The 16130-nt window shown below is 52.2% G+C and overlaps 6 protein-coding genes across 6 annotated transcripts; 2 read left to right on the top strand and 4 right to left on the bottom strand.

The window, feature by feature from the left end:
* Nucleotides 1-1276: 1276 nt before the first annotated feature.
* Nucleotides 1277-2881, bottom strand: ATEG_05782 (homoserine O-acetyltransferase family protein; the record flags this gene model as incomplete). The annotated part of the gene is made up of 1 exon (XM_001214960.1): nucleotides 1277-2881. The coding sequence occupies one exon, from the start codon at nucleotides 2879-2881 to the stop codon at nucleotides 1277-1279; it is 1605 nt and encodes a 534-aa protein (XP_001214960.1).
* Nucleotides 2882-3279: 398 nt separating this feature from the next.
* ATEG_05781 (zinc finger protein) lies at nucleotides 3280-4302 on the top strand (the record flags this gene model as incomplete). Its single annotated transcript, XM_001214959.1, has 3 exons — nucleotides 3280-3481; nucleotides 3649-3805; nucleotides 3888-4302. The coding sequence occupies 3 exons, from the start codon at nucleotides 3280-3282 to the stop codon at nucleotides 4300-4302; spliced, it is 774 nt and encodes a 257-aa protein (XP_001214959.1).
* Nucleotides 4303-4580: 278 nt separating this feature from the next.
* ATEG_05780 (glycoside hydrolase family 43 protein) lies at nucleotides 4581-5927 on the bottom strand (the record flags this gene model as incomplete). The annotated part of the gene is made up of 2 exons (XM_001214958.1): nucleotides 4581-5258; nucleotides 5313-5927. The coding sequence occupies 2 exons, from the start codon at nucleotides 5925-5927 to the stop codon at nucleotides 4581-4583; spliced, it is 1293 nt and encodes a 430-aa protein (XP_001214958.1).
* A 4109-nt stretch (nucleotides 5928-10036) lies between these two features.
* Nucleotides 10037-11167, top strand: ATEG_05779 (glycosyltransferase family 32 protein; the record flags this gene model as incomplete). Its single annotated transcript, XM_001214957.1, has 2 exons — nucleotides 10037-11087; nucleotides 11139-11167. 2 exons carry the CDS (start codon nucleotides 10037-10039, stop codon nucleotides 11165-11167), a joined length of 1080 nt encoding a protein of 359 aa, XP_001214957.1.
* Nucleotides 11168-12576: 1409 nt separating this feature from the next.
* ATEG_05778 (uncharacterized protein) lies at nucleotides 12577-13945 on the bottom strand (the record flags this gene model as incomplete). Its single annotated transcript, XM_001214956.1, has 4 exons — nucleotides 12577-13141; nucleotides 13191-13297; nucleotides 13456-13481; nucleotides 13693-13945. 4 exons carry the CDS (start codon nucleotides 13943-13945, stop codon nucleotides 12577-12579), a joined length of 951 nt encoding a protein of 316 aa, XP_001214956.1.
* Nucleotides 13946-14521: 576 nt separating this feature from the next.
* On the bottom strand, nucleotides 14522-15555 carry ATEG_05777 (vacuolar ATP synthase 16 kDa proteolipid subunit 2; the record flags this gene model as incomplete). Its single annotated transcript, XM_001214955.1, has 5 exons — nucleotides 14522-14686; nucleotides 14871-14955; nucleotides 15017-15129; nucleotides 15201-15356; nucleotides 15508-15555. The coding sequence occupies 5 exons, from the start codon at nucleotides 15553-15555 to the stop codon at nucleotides 14522-14524; spliced, it is 567 nt and encodes a 188-aa protein (XP_001214955.1).
* Between the last annotated feature and the right edge of the window lie 575 nt (nucleotides 15556-16130).

The following is a 16130-nucleotide window of genomic DNA, read 5'->3' as shown; positions in this document are numbered from 1 at the left end:
GCAACTTGAATCTTCCTCTTCAATTCATTCTCTTCTGGTAGACCACCAGGTACGTTCCACTGTCTCTCGAAAGTATGTGTGGTGACTGACAACCAATCTCGCAGGACCGAGAATACACACTTTCTCGTCTCGATGACGATAAAACCACACATCAGAGCTTCTCATGACACGATTGATTCGAATCGAATACAACGCGTCGTGGGCTTCATCCTTCGCGAGCATTGCAAGCGAATGGAAGAAGACACGATGCACAGCGTGTATGATTGAGATGGAACAGAGATCTAAGAGACCAGAGAAAGCCCGTTTATTCTCGGTGTCATTCGCGCAGCTTCTAACTGCTCTCCTCCCCCTGATTTCATTACTCACTTCTGGAAGAACATCGTCGTCTCTTGTCTTCTAATGTTTGTGGACTGGGACGACGCTCTTCCTTGCGTAGATACAGTATCTCTTCACTAATTTCCCCAGATGAACCACGATCACATCCCTTTTCGACACTACGCCCAATAATTTCACCTCTCCAGTACAGCCACGCCGCATGATGACAATTATAGCGCCACTCCGAGGTCGACCAAGTGCTCCGTCTGTTTATCGTCTCGATGTAACGATGGGCATTCCAATGACGAGTGGAGATGGAATGGTAGTTTTCAATCTGACTGGCGGGCTCTTTTCACATTGGCTGACAAAGATCAGTTTCCGTCTATCCTACATCCGTCTACGCACTAAAACGACTTTCTTTGTCCCATTGGAACTGTCGAATACCAAGTTACTCTACGCATACATAGAATGTGATTATGGACGCAATGCACATCAATATATCTTTGCAACTCGGGCTTTTCTCTTCGATATAGTGTGGGAAGATCGCAACTAACCAACAATACTCTTCTTCTGTTTACCCCTGCTATCTCCCCGCTGTATTCTTCCGCCCGGTGACGAGGTAATACCAAAAGCCAAATTCTATCGGTATCCGGCACTACGCGTGTTCGCACGATCCATATCTGCCTGGAAACCTATGAGAACCTGAGAGCTAATCTGAGGGCGTCGGAAGAATCATACATGGGTAACTGCCTCTATATATCTAGATAGCTTTTTATAATCCAACGGCTGAAGTCTACTTCGGTAGTCGCCAATAGCATATTCAGCAGTATGAAGAGTTGAGTTTACATAAGATAAATAACAGAATCAAAGCAACTAAACATACAGAATAGAATGGATATCATCGCCATGATGCATGATCATTGTTGTTTGCCCGCTTGTAACACAAAAAGAACCCCATCCATTACTGTAAGAACTTTTCCACCGCACCTCCGATGTTCTTCAAATCAAGAAGGAATGTATCATGACCAAACAGAGATACGTCCTCGCCGAGTTCAATATGCTCGACGTTGTTGTTTCCACCAGCACGGAGGGTCTCCGCGATCTCACGCTGCTGCCACGCAGGGAAGAGAATGTCGCTAGCGACACCCATAACAAGAACCGGGTGGTTCTTCAATGGGGCAAGGCCATTGACCAGATCCTGGGGTGGCCCTTCCGGGCTAAAATCAGATACAGACTGGTTCATCGCAGGGGTCGTGGCAGTCACAGATGGCTGCTCCTCGTACGGCTTATCGGGGAGGGTGAGGCTGCATGCGATGTTGCTCGAGCGGAGAGTCTTGCCACCTTGCGCAATTCTCGCCTCGTACTCGGCCCTGCGTCTCCTGGTCTCCACCTGCTGGGAGTGTCCCAGATCGAAAAGGTCCATCGCTTTGGAAACGTAGAGCAGACTGTTGGGGTCGTATTCTAGGCAGAACTTCTCACCCGCGTGGTCCAGGTAGGTCTCAATGAGAAAGTCCGCACACAGCGCCGGCTGCTTGCTGGGGTCTGCGCGTTTGCGGCCAAACCGCTTCTCCCATTCCGGACCACTGCGGTAAGTGACTGTCGCGATTTCGCGCGCAAGCTTCATCCCCGAGTGGGGCGGGATGGAGTCGTAGTAGAAGCCGCGGGCCCATTTGGGGTCCATCATTAGCACTTGGCGCTGGGTGTGTCTCATGGCAATGCTGTAAGGATGGCTCCTGGCACATCCACTGATACTGACAATCTTTCCGACTCTCTCCGGGAAAAGGACGCCAGCGGCGAGACTTTGCATGCCGCCCATGCTAGAACCCACGGAAGCATATAGTTTCTGGACCCCTAGCGAGTCCAGAAGGCGGAACTGTGCCCGCACCATGTCGTCTATCGTCAGGATCGGAAACCTTGTAGCGTATCTCTTTCCATCTGAAGGATCGACCGACGATGGACCCGTGCTGCCATAGCACCCACCAACGACGTTGGTACAAATGACGAAGTATTTGTCTGTGTTCAATGGCTTCCCTGGACCGATGAACTTCTCCCACCAGCCTGGCTTCGGATTGGCTGCCGTGCTATGCGCATGACTCGAGGCCGACAGACCGGTGTGTAGGAGGATCGCGTTGCTCTTGTCAGCATTGAGCTGACCCCATGTCTCATATGCGATGTCAAATTCGGGTAACACACCACCCCAGTCTAGGAGCAATGGTTCCTCGCAATGATATTGCTCATGTTGACCGGTGGTATACGATGGCTCGGGACCCGACTCGAGTGACCGGGCGGAGAGGAGCGCGGACTTGGCCTCTTGAGCATCGAGACAAGGGAACGAAAGGGCGGGGTTTGAGGAGTCTTTTAACTGGGAAGCGGCAGCCGCCGATTGGGATTTCCTGGCAGGGCCTTGGTGCAGTTCTCGGCGGTTGGCGTAGTATGTTGATGACAGAGAGATAGAAAAGCGATTCCGTCCGGCGAAGGGTGCGACGCTTTCGCCCTGTCGTAACAAGCCTCCCAGCGTTTTTAAAGACCGCGAGGCGGGTCGCATGGCGCCTTGAACGGGGGTCATTGTGAATGACCGAGAGAGCTTTGAAGGAAAAGAATGAGTCCGCGGGGGAACTGATAAGAATATATGGTGAGGCGCGGAGAAGTGCCGGTCAAGTAAGCTTCCCGCGGAGCCTCAGGCATCAAGGGCCGTTTTCGCATGGCGTCATCTGCCGTCCTCTTGATTGGCTGCTGCCGATCTATGCTTGTATACTGTACCTACATCTGCAGTGAGTATAGTATCAAACATGCTGTAGACAGTTCTTGCCGCGCATCAATATGTAGGTCTGTCGCATTAGGCAACCATCCCGTCATGATGAGTATCGACATGATGCCCCTCTTACGCAGGGAACCACCCACTCAAATACCCTATATAACCGCGGCTCCCCCCCAGAAGTCTCCAGCCCATTATCATCATTTAACATGTCTGACCATACGGACCACACCATATCGCAAGACCATAAAGCAAAGCTCCATCGCATCGGAGAAGGATTCTGCGGGACTGTGTGGGCCGCAACTAGTGACGACAAGGAAATCTCAGCTGCATGGGTCTTCAAGAGAGAAGACGGCGGTCCTTCACGTTCTCTCCATAATGACTACCGCATGCACCGTCGTATCCTGAATTGTATGAAAACCCTTGCCGAGATCAAAAAGAGCAAAAATCAGACGCACCAGCAAGCTCTCGTCCCCGCCTGCTTCAGATTTATCCCACCAACAGAAGAGCCCTGGTGGAAGCGACACCTATCCAGGTTCCCAGATGGCCATTCTCCATGCAATACACTCCAAGCTCAGCGCATCCCATCCTTCGGTTCTGTGACGAGGAGGCTGCTGGTGGAAAGATACTGTCCTCCAGACTTGCGGCCCGAGATCTTGTCCAGCGATACCAACAGAAGTTGCCTCATTCGACCCTACCTTGGTCGCAGGGGGATACAACGGACATCCGAGCCCGGTAGATCCCAAGCATTCTCGCTCAGGAATTTTCCTCTTCACATCGACCAAATGATGGAGCTCGGCATACCGATAGGCCATAGGGTGCTGTATGCCAGAGCTATGGCTGAAGCACTGGCCACCATCCATTGGCTTGGACAAATGGATGGCAATGATATAGAATTTGTCCTAGCTCCGCCTCCTGCTGATGGCACGCACGAAGGTGACACCTGGGTGAACATCCTAGGTCCACACGCTCTGTGGATATTGGATTTCGACCTTGTTCGTATCATCACAATGAATGAGCACGGTGTCTTACAGGCTGTGACAGCTTTTCAGAGAAATGATCCCTTTTATCCTCGACCTGGTCGTGGATCTATTCTGTGGGAGGTGTTTCGAAAACAGTATTTGAGCACCAGCCATGACTGCATTACCACTGTGATGGATGGCAGTGGACAGCGGGAAAGACTTGCACTGTCTCAGAGATTCATCGAGATTCTTGAGGTGGAGGGACCGTAGTTCTAAGGATGTTTCGTATTAGCGACAGGCTCTGTATCTTGGAAATACACCTCTTTCTCTGCAGTTTAAGCCCGATGCCTGATGAACTGAATGCGTTGATTACCAAGTTTGCGGAGGAGATTTTGGGAGACTAGGGTTCTAGGATGTGACTATGTATGTTTCATTGTCTGGGATAGCAATGACCACTGGGTATTGAATTTGTACAAAATATGTCTATATCTACCTATGTAGCCTAACAATGCATTATTCATGAAAAAAGAACACAATAGCGACGGACATCAAAGAGAGGTAAGGGTTACAGTTGAGTTGACCCTTATATCGATGGCGGCCGCATACATGCATCTCCAACTGGTTTTGCAGTCCGCATGGAACACCATCTTGGTTCCATCTGGTGAGACAGTCGCGCCTCCGGGTGACTTGAGCCCGAAATCGCCCGTCTTCAACAACGGTCTGGCAGCTCGTACATACGGGCCCTTCAGCGATGTCGAATAGGCGTATTTGACATCGTACTCGGGAGAGGTAAAGCAATGCGACGAGAAGAACAGATAATATAGCCCCTGGGTATAGATGAGACTCGGGGCTTCAACGAGAGGGCCGTCGCTCTTCTCGTTTCTGAGAATCTGGACGGGGTCTCCAACCGGCGTGGTACCGTCGTCTTCTAGCTCTTGCAGCATGATCGGAACGGTCACGATCGGCTTTTTGCTATTGTTGCAATTGCCGCCGTGGCCAATACTATTGCCGTCGGCCTTGTACACGACGTACAATTTGCCATCGGTATCGCGAAATGGCGAGGGGTCAATGGCACCGCCGTGCTTTCGTGGGCAGGCTAACGGCTTCTTTTCAGGAATGTACGGTCCTAGTGGATCCTTTTCTTCGGACACGGCGACCCCGACGCAGTGGTGCCGTTTCCAGTCCTTTAACTCTCCTGAATAGTAGATGACAAACTTGCCATCATTCTGCGGCCAATTAGCTTAGCTCCTCGTTGGAAGCTAGTTGAAACGGTGGCTTACACGTTCAATCACATCGGGCGCCCAATGGTTGATTCTCTTCTCCCAACCGCCTATGGTGGGCATGGCATCGTAGCCTTCGATATGAGTCCAATTTGTAAAGTCCATAGAGGTGGCGACGGGGATATGGGCCACATTGGAATCGTTTTTCTTTGCGTTTGTCCCATAGGCAATCCATGTCCCGTTGGTATGGATCAGGCCTGGATCGGGAAAGTTATCGACCACAAGAAGGGGGCGATTTGATGTCTTGGTGTAGCTGGGGTCGTCGGGCGGTCCACGCCGTCGGAGTAGGACGACTGGCAAGGTGATGACTAGAACAACGATCACCAGGGCGGAGAAGGCAATGATGCCAATCCATGCGATCCGTTTTCGCGTCCATCGCTGGGGTGTCTTGTCCTCAGGCGCATCCGTTTTCCCCGGGGAGAAGATGATCACCGGCTTTGTAATCCCCGCGCCTGAGTCGTCGTCGCGGGGCAGCGAAGACGCTGACGCTGAGAGGGTCGTTGGAGGGATCTCCTTTCGATGGTCATCGACCGTCAGAGTGTCGGGGTGCATTCTCTCCTTGGGAGTCTCTAGGATGTCGATCTTCTCAGCATCGGGCGGCTGATATATGTACATCAGCTGAAAAAGGCTGCCTGGAAGACGTGTTTCAGGGATGCGCGCCGTCAAACTTTCTTTCGACTTCCCCTGGAAGTATTAAGCGACAGCTATCGGGACAGCTTGGTGTCCCCAGAGCAGTCTCTTGACGAGGGAAGGAAATTCTCTGCAGTCAGAAGTCCCATTGTCAGTGTTGGGGCGCAAGCACGCAAGACCCTTTCAAAGGGTCCGAGGCGCAGCCGCGGGCGGGTTGGCGCCGGTCGAGAGTCGAGACTCTTCGAAAAGGTAAAGGTCTCCTGGGAAAACTCTTTAGGCGCGAATTAACCGATTTAACCTTTCCAGGTACGGTTTACAGCGGTTATTTCTATGCTGATTCAATGTCTTCATTAAATCGCTAACTATTGCGTTGTTGTTTATCTAACCCCACACTTAAGCTGCCCGATGACATCCGATATGATGTTTACCTAGAATAGATGATAGTCCCACGAATTTAAAAACCCCCTGGGCACCGGTTAGGCCATTGATTAAAGGAACCAGCTTCTGCTTACTACAGTGTGGACTAATGGATCACCAGTATCTTAATATATAGCTATTCGCATATTTACGGTGATATTGTGGATATACATACCTAGAAATTCCCATAAAATCCGTAGGCCTATCCTCTCTAAGGCAGATTTGTGTCAAAATACATACAAGAGGCGGACTTTGGTGGCAGCCTACGTCGAAATGTAGACAGAATGGGGTCCAGTAACTATTTTAGTTGCATCGGTGCTGATCATTCTTGCTCCTCGGTATGTACTTGAATCCTGGCGCTATGTTCACTCATGATCCTTCTCACAGTAGGCTTGGGTGCTGAGTTGTCGTTGTATGAATGTCCTAGTCTTCATTACGTTGAGCTAGAACAGTACCGAAGCTTGGACACGGCCTGGAAGCTGTTAATCATTGGAATGTTGAAGCTCTTTGAAGCCGAAAGGCCATCTTGAAGTGAACCAACCACAGGGAGAAGGGTTGTTTTACATTAAAGAGTAGGACTACGGGGGTTACCTAATGGTTGATTGATTCTGAATTTCCTAGATATTCCTTGTTTACGTACTCTAGCCCTCGTTTAGAAGACTGAGAATCGACTTCTCAACGACTTCAAATTACGCGACATGCTGGGTAGAAGAATGTAAATAGTAGAGTAGACCTGAAAGGCCCCGGAAATTCCATGCCTAAAGCATTCCTGGTTGTTGGCAGGGTCAGTTGTACCAGTGCCAAACATTTACATCTCCTTCTTTGCCCACTGGAGCTTTCCTTCCCTACAGTTCCATTGAATAACAGCATACATCCCATTGCTTCCATTACCATCCGGAAAGTTAGAAATGCGCTTCGTTCATGTCTTGACCCTCTTCGTCCGCACTGCGTTGGCAGTCGCCCCCGCAGACAGCCTGACCGGCCAGCAAGAGTGCAAGCCGAGAGGAGGAAGACCCTCGTAGGTCATTCAACCCTCGTATCCGCGGACACTACGAGGAAGGGAAGAGGTACGAGCTTGCTCTCGGTTTCTACTATTCTTTAATTTTCCTAAACATCCGTGCAAATGGAATGGTCAATCAATTTTGTGAGTTACAGAACCCACGCATAGGCAGCATCAAGGGCATAATGAGTAGTAGTTATCTTAGTATACTTTGACGCAAAACAGCAATCATAGGCAGACGGGGGTAAATTCCATGGTTCATTCACGTAATCAAATAGGTATCGATATCCATGAAGGATGTCTCTGGATTCCTCATTTATGGCCCTGGCAGAATAAACCTAATATTGAGAAATAACTGTTTCCAGCTGGCGAATGTAGTCACGATGTGCAATATGATGGGTGAGATAGTCTTTAAAGAATCCGGATTAATAGCCTAATATACCTATGTAATTGTGAACAATTTCTATAGACGCCTGAAGGCTAAATATATATATAGGTCGTATGTGGAGAGAAATATTTATATCCCCCAATGAGATAAGGGTATCCAGACCAAGATACGAAGAACTCTTGATAGCATCATTACATTGAATTCAGGATATCAAAAGCAGCATTGGCTCCAGTATGCCCGATCGGTCGAGGACATGGAGCTTTTGTCGTCATAGCTGCAGATGGACCCTTATTTAATTTTGTACCCTGGTCTAAAGTCCGCCCTGAACGTTCCATTCTGGATTTTCTGGCTCTTAAAACAAGGAAGAGACTGGGCTCCTCAAATACAGCCAGGTATCTACCCAAGTAGAGCGGGCAGGTAAGGTAGTATCCGAACTGCTCTAGGGCTGCTTTAGGAAACGGTGGCGCCTGAGGCGCCACGGGCCAAAGAGGAGCTAGTGCGGGTCCACGTGTCTGCCATAGTCTTCGGAGGCACCTCAGGTACCTACTGTAACTATGAACATCAGCCCCTTTGGGATTCCGACCAGGAACCTCCCTCTGACATTTGGATCATCACTGCAGCCCCCGTGTTTCTCTTCGGATTCGCCGACGGTATCCCGACTAAGACCCTAGCTGACCCTAGCTGATTGATCGACGTCCAGTTCGAATCAATTTGACACCGTGATTGACGGGGAAATCCAACGCTTTATGTCTCCTACACCCTGCATCTGCCTGTTTGGTCCAGGTGAAACTGGCGATCCGTCTGGGCGGGAGTCGGGAGAAGCTCGTTTCGACTAATGCACTAATACGTACTCCGTACTCCGTACTCCCGCAGCACTTGAACTAGTACGGCCCAAGGCCACTACTAACTAGTCTCACTACCCCAGCTGTGGCGTGCAGGTGGTGCATTTAGCCCGTCGCCAATGCCAGATCTCTTTGGTCAGCGAACACCTAACCACCTATACAAGCTTAGCAGCCCCCAAGCCAAGTCGGACCTGCAGATTGATGGTGTGGGATAAGAATGACGCGGCTGGACTGGGGTCTGCTCTAGTAGCACAGACTAGTACACTCAACCCGGGCAGATGAACCACTCGGATTATGCCAGACGGATCCCTCTGATGATGTCCTTCTTCCTCGGCAATCTATGGCATATGTGGTGATATCCAGAAATCCGGTTTGAGAAGGAGCCTGATAAGAGAGTGACCCTCCCGGTCGAGAATACGACGGGACTATCATGAGGAAAAAGCCCTCGGTAGTCTAGACTTGGAAGGACGAGTGGACCTTGTAACGTTCAAGAAGATATAGATGAATACTTATAGCCCGGGTCGTCTTTCCCCAGCACGAGCCGACCGAAAACGGCCACGCCACTGATGCCGTGTGGGGATAGGAGATACAACATGGGCCTCGCTCTTTCGAACCTGCACTATGGGCTGAAGTGAACCATTGGATCGCATCGTAGTGGTCGGGAGGAGAGCCAGAAGATGAGCAGCTGAAGCGAACGATTGATGGGCTCCCCCCTCTTCGTGATGGGGGCGATCATTCCCATTGCGGGTGACGGCGCGAAGACACAGTTGCAAGGCCACCTCCACCAGCCCAGCTCAATCTCCGGTATGAAATGCAGTGCAATTATCCACAGTCGGACCATATAAGACTAAATCTTCAGGCGATTCTCTTCCTCCCTTTCTATCCACTTCGCCTTTTCTACCTATACCGTATACTGACCATCGTCGTCATTCCTTATCGCCATCCACGCGGATTGCCGTCGCTGCCAATAGCAGCCGTCCAGGGGTCCCACCGCCCACGTAATATCTTCATCCGCCCCGGTCATCTTAAAGATTCTCTTCTACTCTTTCCCACTCGAATTTTCTTGCATGCGCAACCTGTTCGGTTTCACCGCTGCGCTCCCTCCGTCGCTGCCTCAGTCGCGTCGCCCTTCCCTGTTTGTCCGGCCGTTGTGTGCCAATTGTGTCCCCTCGCAGAGTGCGTGGTAACTCGATCCAGTTCCGCAGTGTCACGGAGCGGCAATTTATACAGGACAGCTCGAAACTAGGCAGATATGAGTGATTTTGGTCTCCTTCTGAGGTGGAACGGACTTTGACCCGGTTGTCATTCCCGGACAGCGTTTCTCTCCTGATATTCCTCCGATATTCATTTGTCTGGGCACGTCTCGGGGAGCTGGCGCAGACTCGTGGTATTGCCTGAACGTGCCGTTTCCAAAGTCCCAGGTGCCTACCGGAAGGCCCCTTGCAACATGATCACGTTCCGCAAGTCGCTCATCGCGGCCGTTTTCTTCGTCACCTTCATTTTCCTCCTCCGTTCCTCGCACTCCTCCCCTTCCTACGAACCCTCTCTCTATACCCCCGAAGAGAACGTTCAAGATGGCGCCGACGGGACAGAAGAACGTTCCCCCGGACAGAAGAAGGACGCCGTCCAACAACCGCTCCAACCCTCTCCGAGCGCTCCCCTTCGCGAACGTCTTCGCTATCATTTCCCCTACGACCTCAACAACAAGTTCCCCGCATACATCTGGCAGACGTGGAAATATACCCCGGCCTCGCTGTGGTTTACCGCAGACCTGCGCGCCGCCGAGGCCAGCTGGACCGAACTACACCCCGGGTTTGTACACGAGGTGATTCCCGACGACACCCAGCGGCATCTGATTAAATACCTCTTCGGCTCGGTGCCCGAGGTGGTTGAAGCCTTTGATGCGCTCCCACTTCCCGTCCTCAAGGCCGACTTCTTCCGGTACTTGATTCTCCTCGCGCGTGGTGGAATCTACAGCGACATCGACACCACCGCGTTGAAACCCGCCTCTGAGTGGCTCCCCACCTCGGTCGATCTCTCAACGATCGGTGTAGTGGTGGGGATCGAGGCGGACCCGGACCGCCCTGACTGGCACGATTGGTACTCGCGCCGGATTCAGTTTTGCCAGTGGACGATCCAGTCAAAGCCAGGCCACCCCATCTTCCGGGATATCGTAGCCTACATCACCGAGGAGGCCCTGCGGATGAAGAAAGCGGGGATTCTGAAGAAGGGCAAGATGGACAAGACTATTGTGGAGTTCACCGGTCCGGCCGCCTGGACTGATGCGGTCTTCCGGTACTTCAATAACCCGGAATACTTCAACATTGACCCCAATTCGGACAAAAACATCACATATGAGGATTTTACGAACCAGGAAGAGTACCGCAAAGTCGGCGATGTCATTGTCCTCCCGATTACGAGCTTCAGTCCCGGCGTGCAGCAGATGGGTGCCAAGGACGTGGACGATCCGATGGCTTTTGTCAAGCATGATTTTGATGGTACGTATGCTCATCTGTATGGTTGAATTCCTTGCGCTAATTCTCGCTTAGGATCTTGGAAGGATGACCCGTCCCTATAAGTATTGGCCACGTCCATTGTCGCTTTTATACGTCTCCTGCAGGCGTCGACCTGCCTGATATATCGCTACGGAGTCTGAGAGATTGGCTTTTCGACTCCCTGGTCCGCTGTATCAGCACATCTTACTCCTTAATATCATGGGCACATCCCATACACACCTACAGTCACCCGGGGTCTCCGCACCCCTGTTTCTCACCGTCTATCACGACATGAATGACGAACCGCATTTTCTTGATGAGTATACGCATCGACGTTGTCTGATGCCTGTATCATGACTGTTCAGTGGATCTTATTCACCTGGATCACAAGGCCCGGCTCCACTATCCAGATGTCCAAGGATCCGTCGAACATACCGTGCTCCCTTTGCGAGGAGGGCTAGCCATAATGAACACACAAGATCCGCGGACACTGGTAGAGACAGGGCCGCCATATCAACTGCTCAAAGCGACACTTCCTCCCCCGACCATATCGAGGGTCTGGAGGCCACCTACCTGATCCCTTCTGTACCCTATACCTTGCTTTTCCTTCTTGTGAATGTTATTCTACCCACCGGATATTTTAGCTAGATTATTTGGATAGACCTATACCAGAATTATTTTTGCTGCGCAGTCACTTCCCGCAGGGGCCGATAAAGATGGTGTAGATTAGGGTAAATTTACGGCGACACAAATTCTGATTCAACCAAACGATGCATTACATGGATATCACCAAATTGCAATCGCTCCGGGCTCCGGAATGCGCCTAGTCCCAGCCAGATAGCCGGTGGAAGAGGATATCCACTTTTGGACTGTTGAAGGTCTCGGCCGGTATGACAACTCCTGTTCCAGGGTGTGGCCCGGATATAACGCACCACAGCTAATATAGAAAAACCACGCGCCTGGATGTCACGGCGGGGCAGATGAATGCCCGGGGTGAGGGACATGGCGGGGGACAGGAAGAGAGGGAAATGCGCTATATTACAGTACATGGCAAGAACAATCGTTGGAATCCTCGTGTCTCGTTTCTTCACGATGCGACGACTGCGTGACCAGCTAAGAATGTCAACACGTGCCTACAATGTCAGTTCAGTGGGTCGTCGTCGGTTTGCGCGCAACCGGTGGAAAGGGCCAAGATAGATGCCAAAGTGGAGGGTCAAGCAGGACACTGTCGTTTAACTGGGGGTTGCACGGGCTGGAAGGATAGGGCGGGTTTGCGCGGGACTGGGCGTGTTGTGGGATCGGTTGGCGCACAGACAGACGTATATATAAGACTAAGCGGGTCCAGGAAGGAATGGAGTCACGGTGCCGAACTGGACAAGTGAGAGAGTCTGGATTGGATGGCCCTCCGCGCGGTGCGCAGGCGATGGGCGGTTCTCGTCCGCCAGCCATCGAGTGACAATACGTGCGCATGACGCGCGTGGGACGGCACGTGTCAGAAATCGCTGAACAAGGTCTCGTATTTCTTCTTCATGTCCTCGGTGTAGACAGTCTGCGTCTTGGGGTCGGGGTCGGGGTAGTCTTCGAAGTTGCCCGTATCGGCCGGGTGGTCCACGCGGGGGATGATCGGGCCCTTGACCCGGCGGTAGAACAGGTCGTCCCAATTGATCCCCTCAAAGAACGGGTGTGACTTGACGCGCGCAGCGCCGCCCGAGATATAGCCTAGTCGTTCGGTGGGGTTTGTCTTGCAGAAGAGGGATATGATGTTCTGGGCGGCTGGCGACATGCTCTGCGGAAAGCGGATGTGTCCTTCGACGATCTGTTCATAGATGCGCATGGGGTTCTGGTCCCAGAAGGGGGGTTGGCCGACGAGAAACTCGTAGATGAGGATCCCCAGGGCCCACCAGTCGACGGCAAGCCCGTGGCCGCTGTTGTGGATGACCTCCGGCGCGAGGTACTCTGGCGTTCCGCAGAGCGTGTATGTTTCGTGATTCCCGACTTGTTTGGCAAAGCCGAAGTCGACCAGCCTGATGTGTCCTTTCTGCGTCCAACAGGATGTTCTCGGGCTTCAGATCGCGGTAGACGATGCCCTCCATATCATGCAGATACTCGATGGTGAGCGTGATCTCGGCGGCATAGAATCTGGAGGTGTTTTCGTTGAAGCGCCGCGCACGTCGCAAGTAGCTAAAGATCTCCCCGCCGGGGCAGTAGTCCAACTAAGACAGTAGGTTAGCGATTGGTGAAGCATCTGGTTGGTCTCACAACTGCCGCGTACCAGCATATATAAACTTTGGCTGTCAGAAAACGTCGTTATCAGCCGTGTTATGAACGGATGCCCGGAAACCGCCGAAAGGGTCTTCCGCTCGTTGCGTACATGCTCAACCTGTTTCAGCTTGATGACTGCCACAGAAGTTAGCCTCGATCAGTGCAGGTGTGTAGATCGAGGTTGACCTCACCGTCTGCCTTCCGTAGAATCTTAAGAGCGTAAACTTTGTCTCTCCGTTGGATCTCGTCTTTGTATCTCACTAGCCATACCCGAGCAAAGGTCCCTAAGATCGACGGGGCGATACTGTCAGACCGAGGTCAAATTCGCGGAAGGCTGGAGACTCACCCGTTCCGAGGGTCTTCAACAGTGCAAAGTCTTGGACGCTTAGGCTGTGATTTGAAACCGGCGTCCGTCTGTCTTCTCGGTGATCGGTGATGACGAACGGGTTCGACTGTCGCGAATGAGACGGTCGACTGGGGGCCGCGGGCTGCTTGTCCTTCCTGTGGACATCATCCCGACCAGGTTCGACATTCCTCGATGGGGTCGACGATGTCGGCGCCTCGCGCGGTGCGTCAGGGTCCACCGTTCCTGAAGCCATTGGGATGGCGAAGGAGCATGTCTCGGAGGACGGCGGCGCGGTGGGGAGGGAGAGGATGTGGGAATGCGGCGATGGCGGGCTCGCAATTAAGGGAGCGGCGGTTCCTCTAGAATGGGGAGATCGAGATGACGGCCGTATTACCAGGCATGGGCTAGACAATCAGATCACGGTCGGATGAGTGGCGAAAGACGGGGTGCAACAGGCCGAGAGCGCTACGGTGGTGATGATCGGGGGGGTTCAAGAGGGACGCGGCCGCTCTGACGTTACCGACTGGCGGGGCAGAAAAAACACTGGGTAATCTTCCCGCTAACTTAGTCCCAAACAGTCGCCGTTTCCCGTGGAATCCACCGCTGATGATGTAGACTGATTGCCGTGTTAGGTTTCTTTTGCCGAAGGTGAATTTAGAAATTAGGTACAGCCAGAAGATAAAACAGATGTATCAGTTATGGGGTCATATTGTTGTGTGAGGCATAGCAAGCCGGTACTTGTACAGTGGCCCTCGGAGGGCGAAGCGAATATCTAATCGACTAGAATTACTCTGCCGAAGAGACACGGGTCTCTGGCAGATTCTGCTTGTCACCCTAAGCGGTCACGGTCTTTATATAGAGCATAGATGGACGGGCAAAGGACGTTGCGCAGGAAAGAGCAAATTGCCAACATATTGGGATACCATACGAAATCGAACACCTTTTCCCTATTCAAGGGTGACTTCTCGAGTTCAGGATCAGACCGACGATCAAACTGTAGGCGTTAGCAGAGAAATCGTGGGAGTGTCTGAGAGCACCGTACCCGTAGAGACCCAGGACTTCACCGAAAATCAGGATGAGAATCATTCCAACATAGACTCGCGACTGCTGCATATACGCACGAACGCCCTGAACTGCTGTCAGATGCTGGTTGTCCATCTTTCTGAACATCAACTTACCGCGTCCCCGACAGTTCCAATCGTGTATCCGGCGGCCACGCCTGCGAGGCCAACCGACAATCCCGACGCGAGGTGCATGAATCCCCTAGATCGAGTCAGATGGTTGCTTTGCTCATATTTCCCGCCACTCAGTCCGGCACACATACGTATAGAGGCTAGTATTCTGGAGCGGAGGGGGCTGCATGTCTCCGGCGATCAGAACTGCGATCACCAGTCCGTAGACTGCAATGATACCGGACATGACGACGGGGATGAGGGACTATTTTCGGGAGCGAATCAGCTGACATTCATTTCTCTGTTGAATCAAGAGCAAAACGGAAGATACTATACCTTCATGATGAGGTCCGGCCGGAAGGTTCCCACACCGGAGATACCAATGCCAGACTTTGCTGTCCCATATGCGGCGCCCATTGCTGGAGTTGTTGTTAGTTTTCGTCCTCCTGTTAGGATCTGTAGGACGAAGAAGTACGTACATCCGAAGATCATCTTTCGCAAAGGTGTTAGCTAGGTAGGTAGTGATATAGGACACGTTGTTCGGGGACTCACCGCTGCAGCGATCCCAGCCTACCTCGAGTCAGTATCTCTTCAAACGACAGCAGATCCCCTGAGAATAGAGGGGAATGAGGACGATACTTACAAAGGAGAAGAAAGGTGCGAACTTGGGGGAGTACTCGCTGTCCGCCATGACGACAGTTGAGCCACAGACGGGGGAGAGGGGAGTTTAGAATCAGGAAACCCAGAAGGAAATAAAAGAAAAAGAATAAGGAGGGCGTGAAAAGAAGCTCGAGAGAGAAAGAGGTGCAAAGTCAAGCGAATCCTCCGCGATGCCGAGCTGTCATGGATTCAGGGACGATGCGATGCCAGCGGATGTTGACCGGAAGGTGTCGCGCGGGCCACCGTACAGCCGCACTTTGACCCGACCGGGTAAAGACCGACGACGACATGTGGCTGTTCCTTCCCCTTCGTTTCTCTCCTCCCCCGTGCGTTTCCATCTCTCTCTCTCTCTTCTCTGACTCTCTCTCGTCCTCTCTCCTCTTCCTCCGCCTCATATTCACCACAACCACCACCACCCCCGGGTCTCCCTCTCTCTCGCTATCCATCCGGGTTCCTGACTCACTCCCTCCACTCTGGTCGGTCTTTCCATTTTGCCACCCGGAATTTCCCTCCTCAAACCCGCCCCCGTCTCGATCCATCGACCCGTACCGACGAGGGAAAAGCATGCTGAGGGTATGATCTTTTGCAGGGGCCCTGGTTGCGGTG

This window comes from Aspergillus terreus, genomic scaffold (assembly GCF_000149615.1).
Source record: "Aspergillus terreus NIH2624 scaffold_8 genomic scaffold, whole genome shotgun sequence".
Lineage (NCBI taxonomy): Eukaryota > Fungi > Ascomycota > Eurotiomycetes > Eurotiales > Aspergillaceae > Aspergillus > Aspergillus terreus.
The sequence above is the reverse complement of the archived record's forward strand: the minus strand, read 5'-3'. Positions and strand labels throughout refer to the sequence as shown.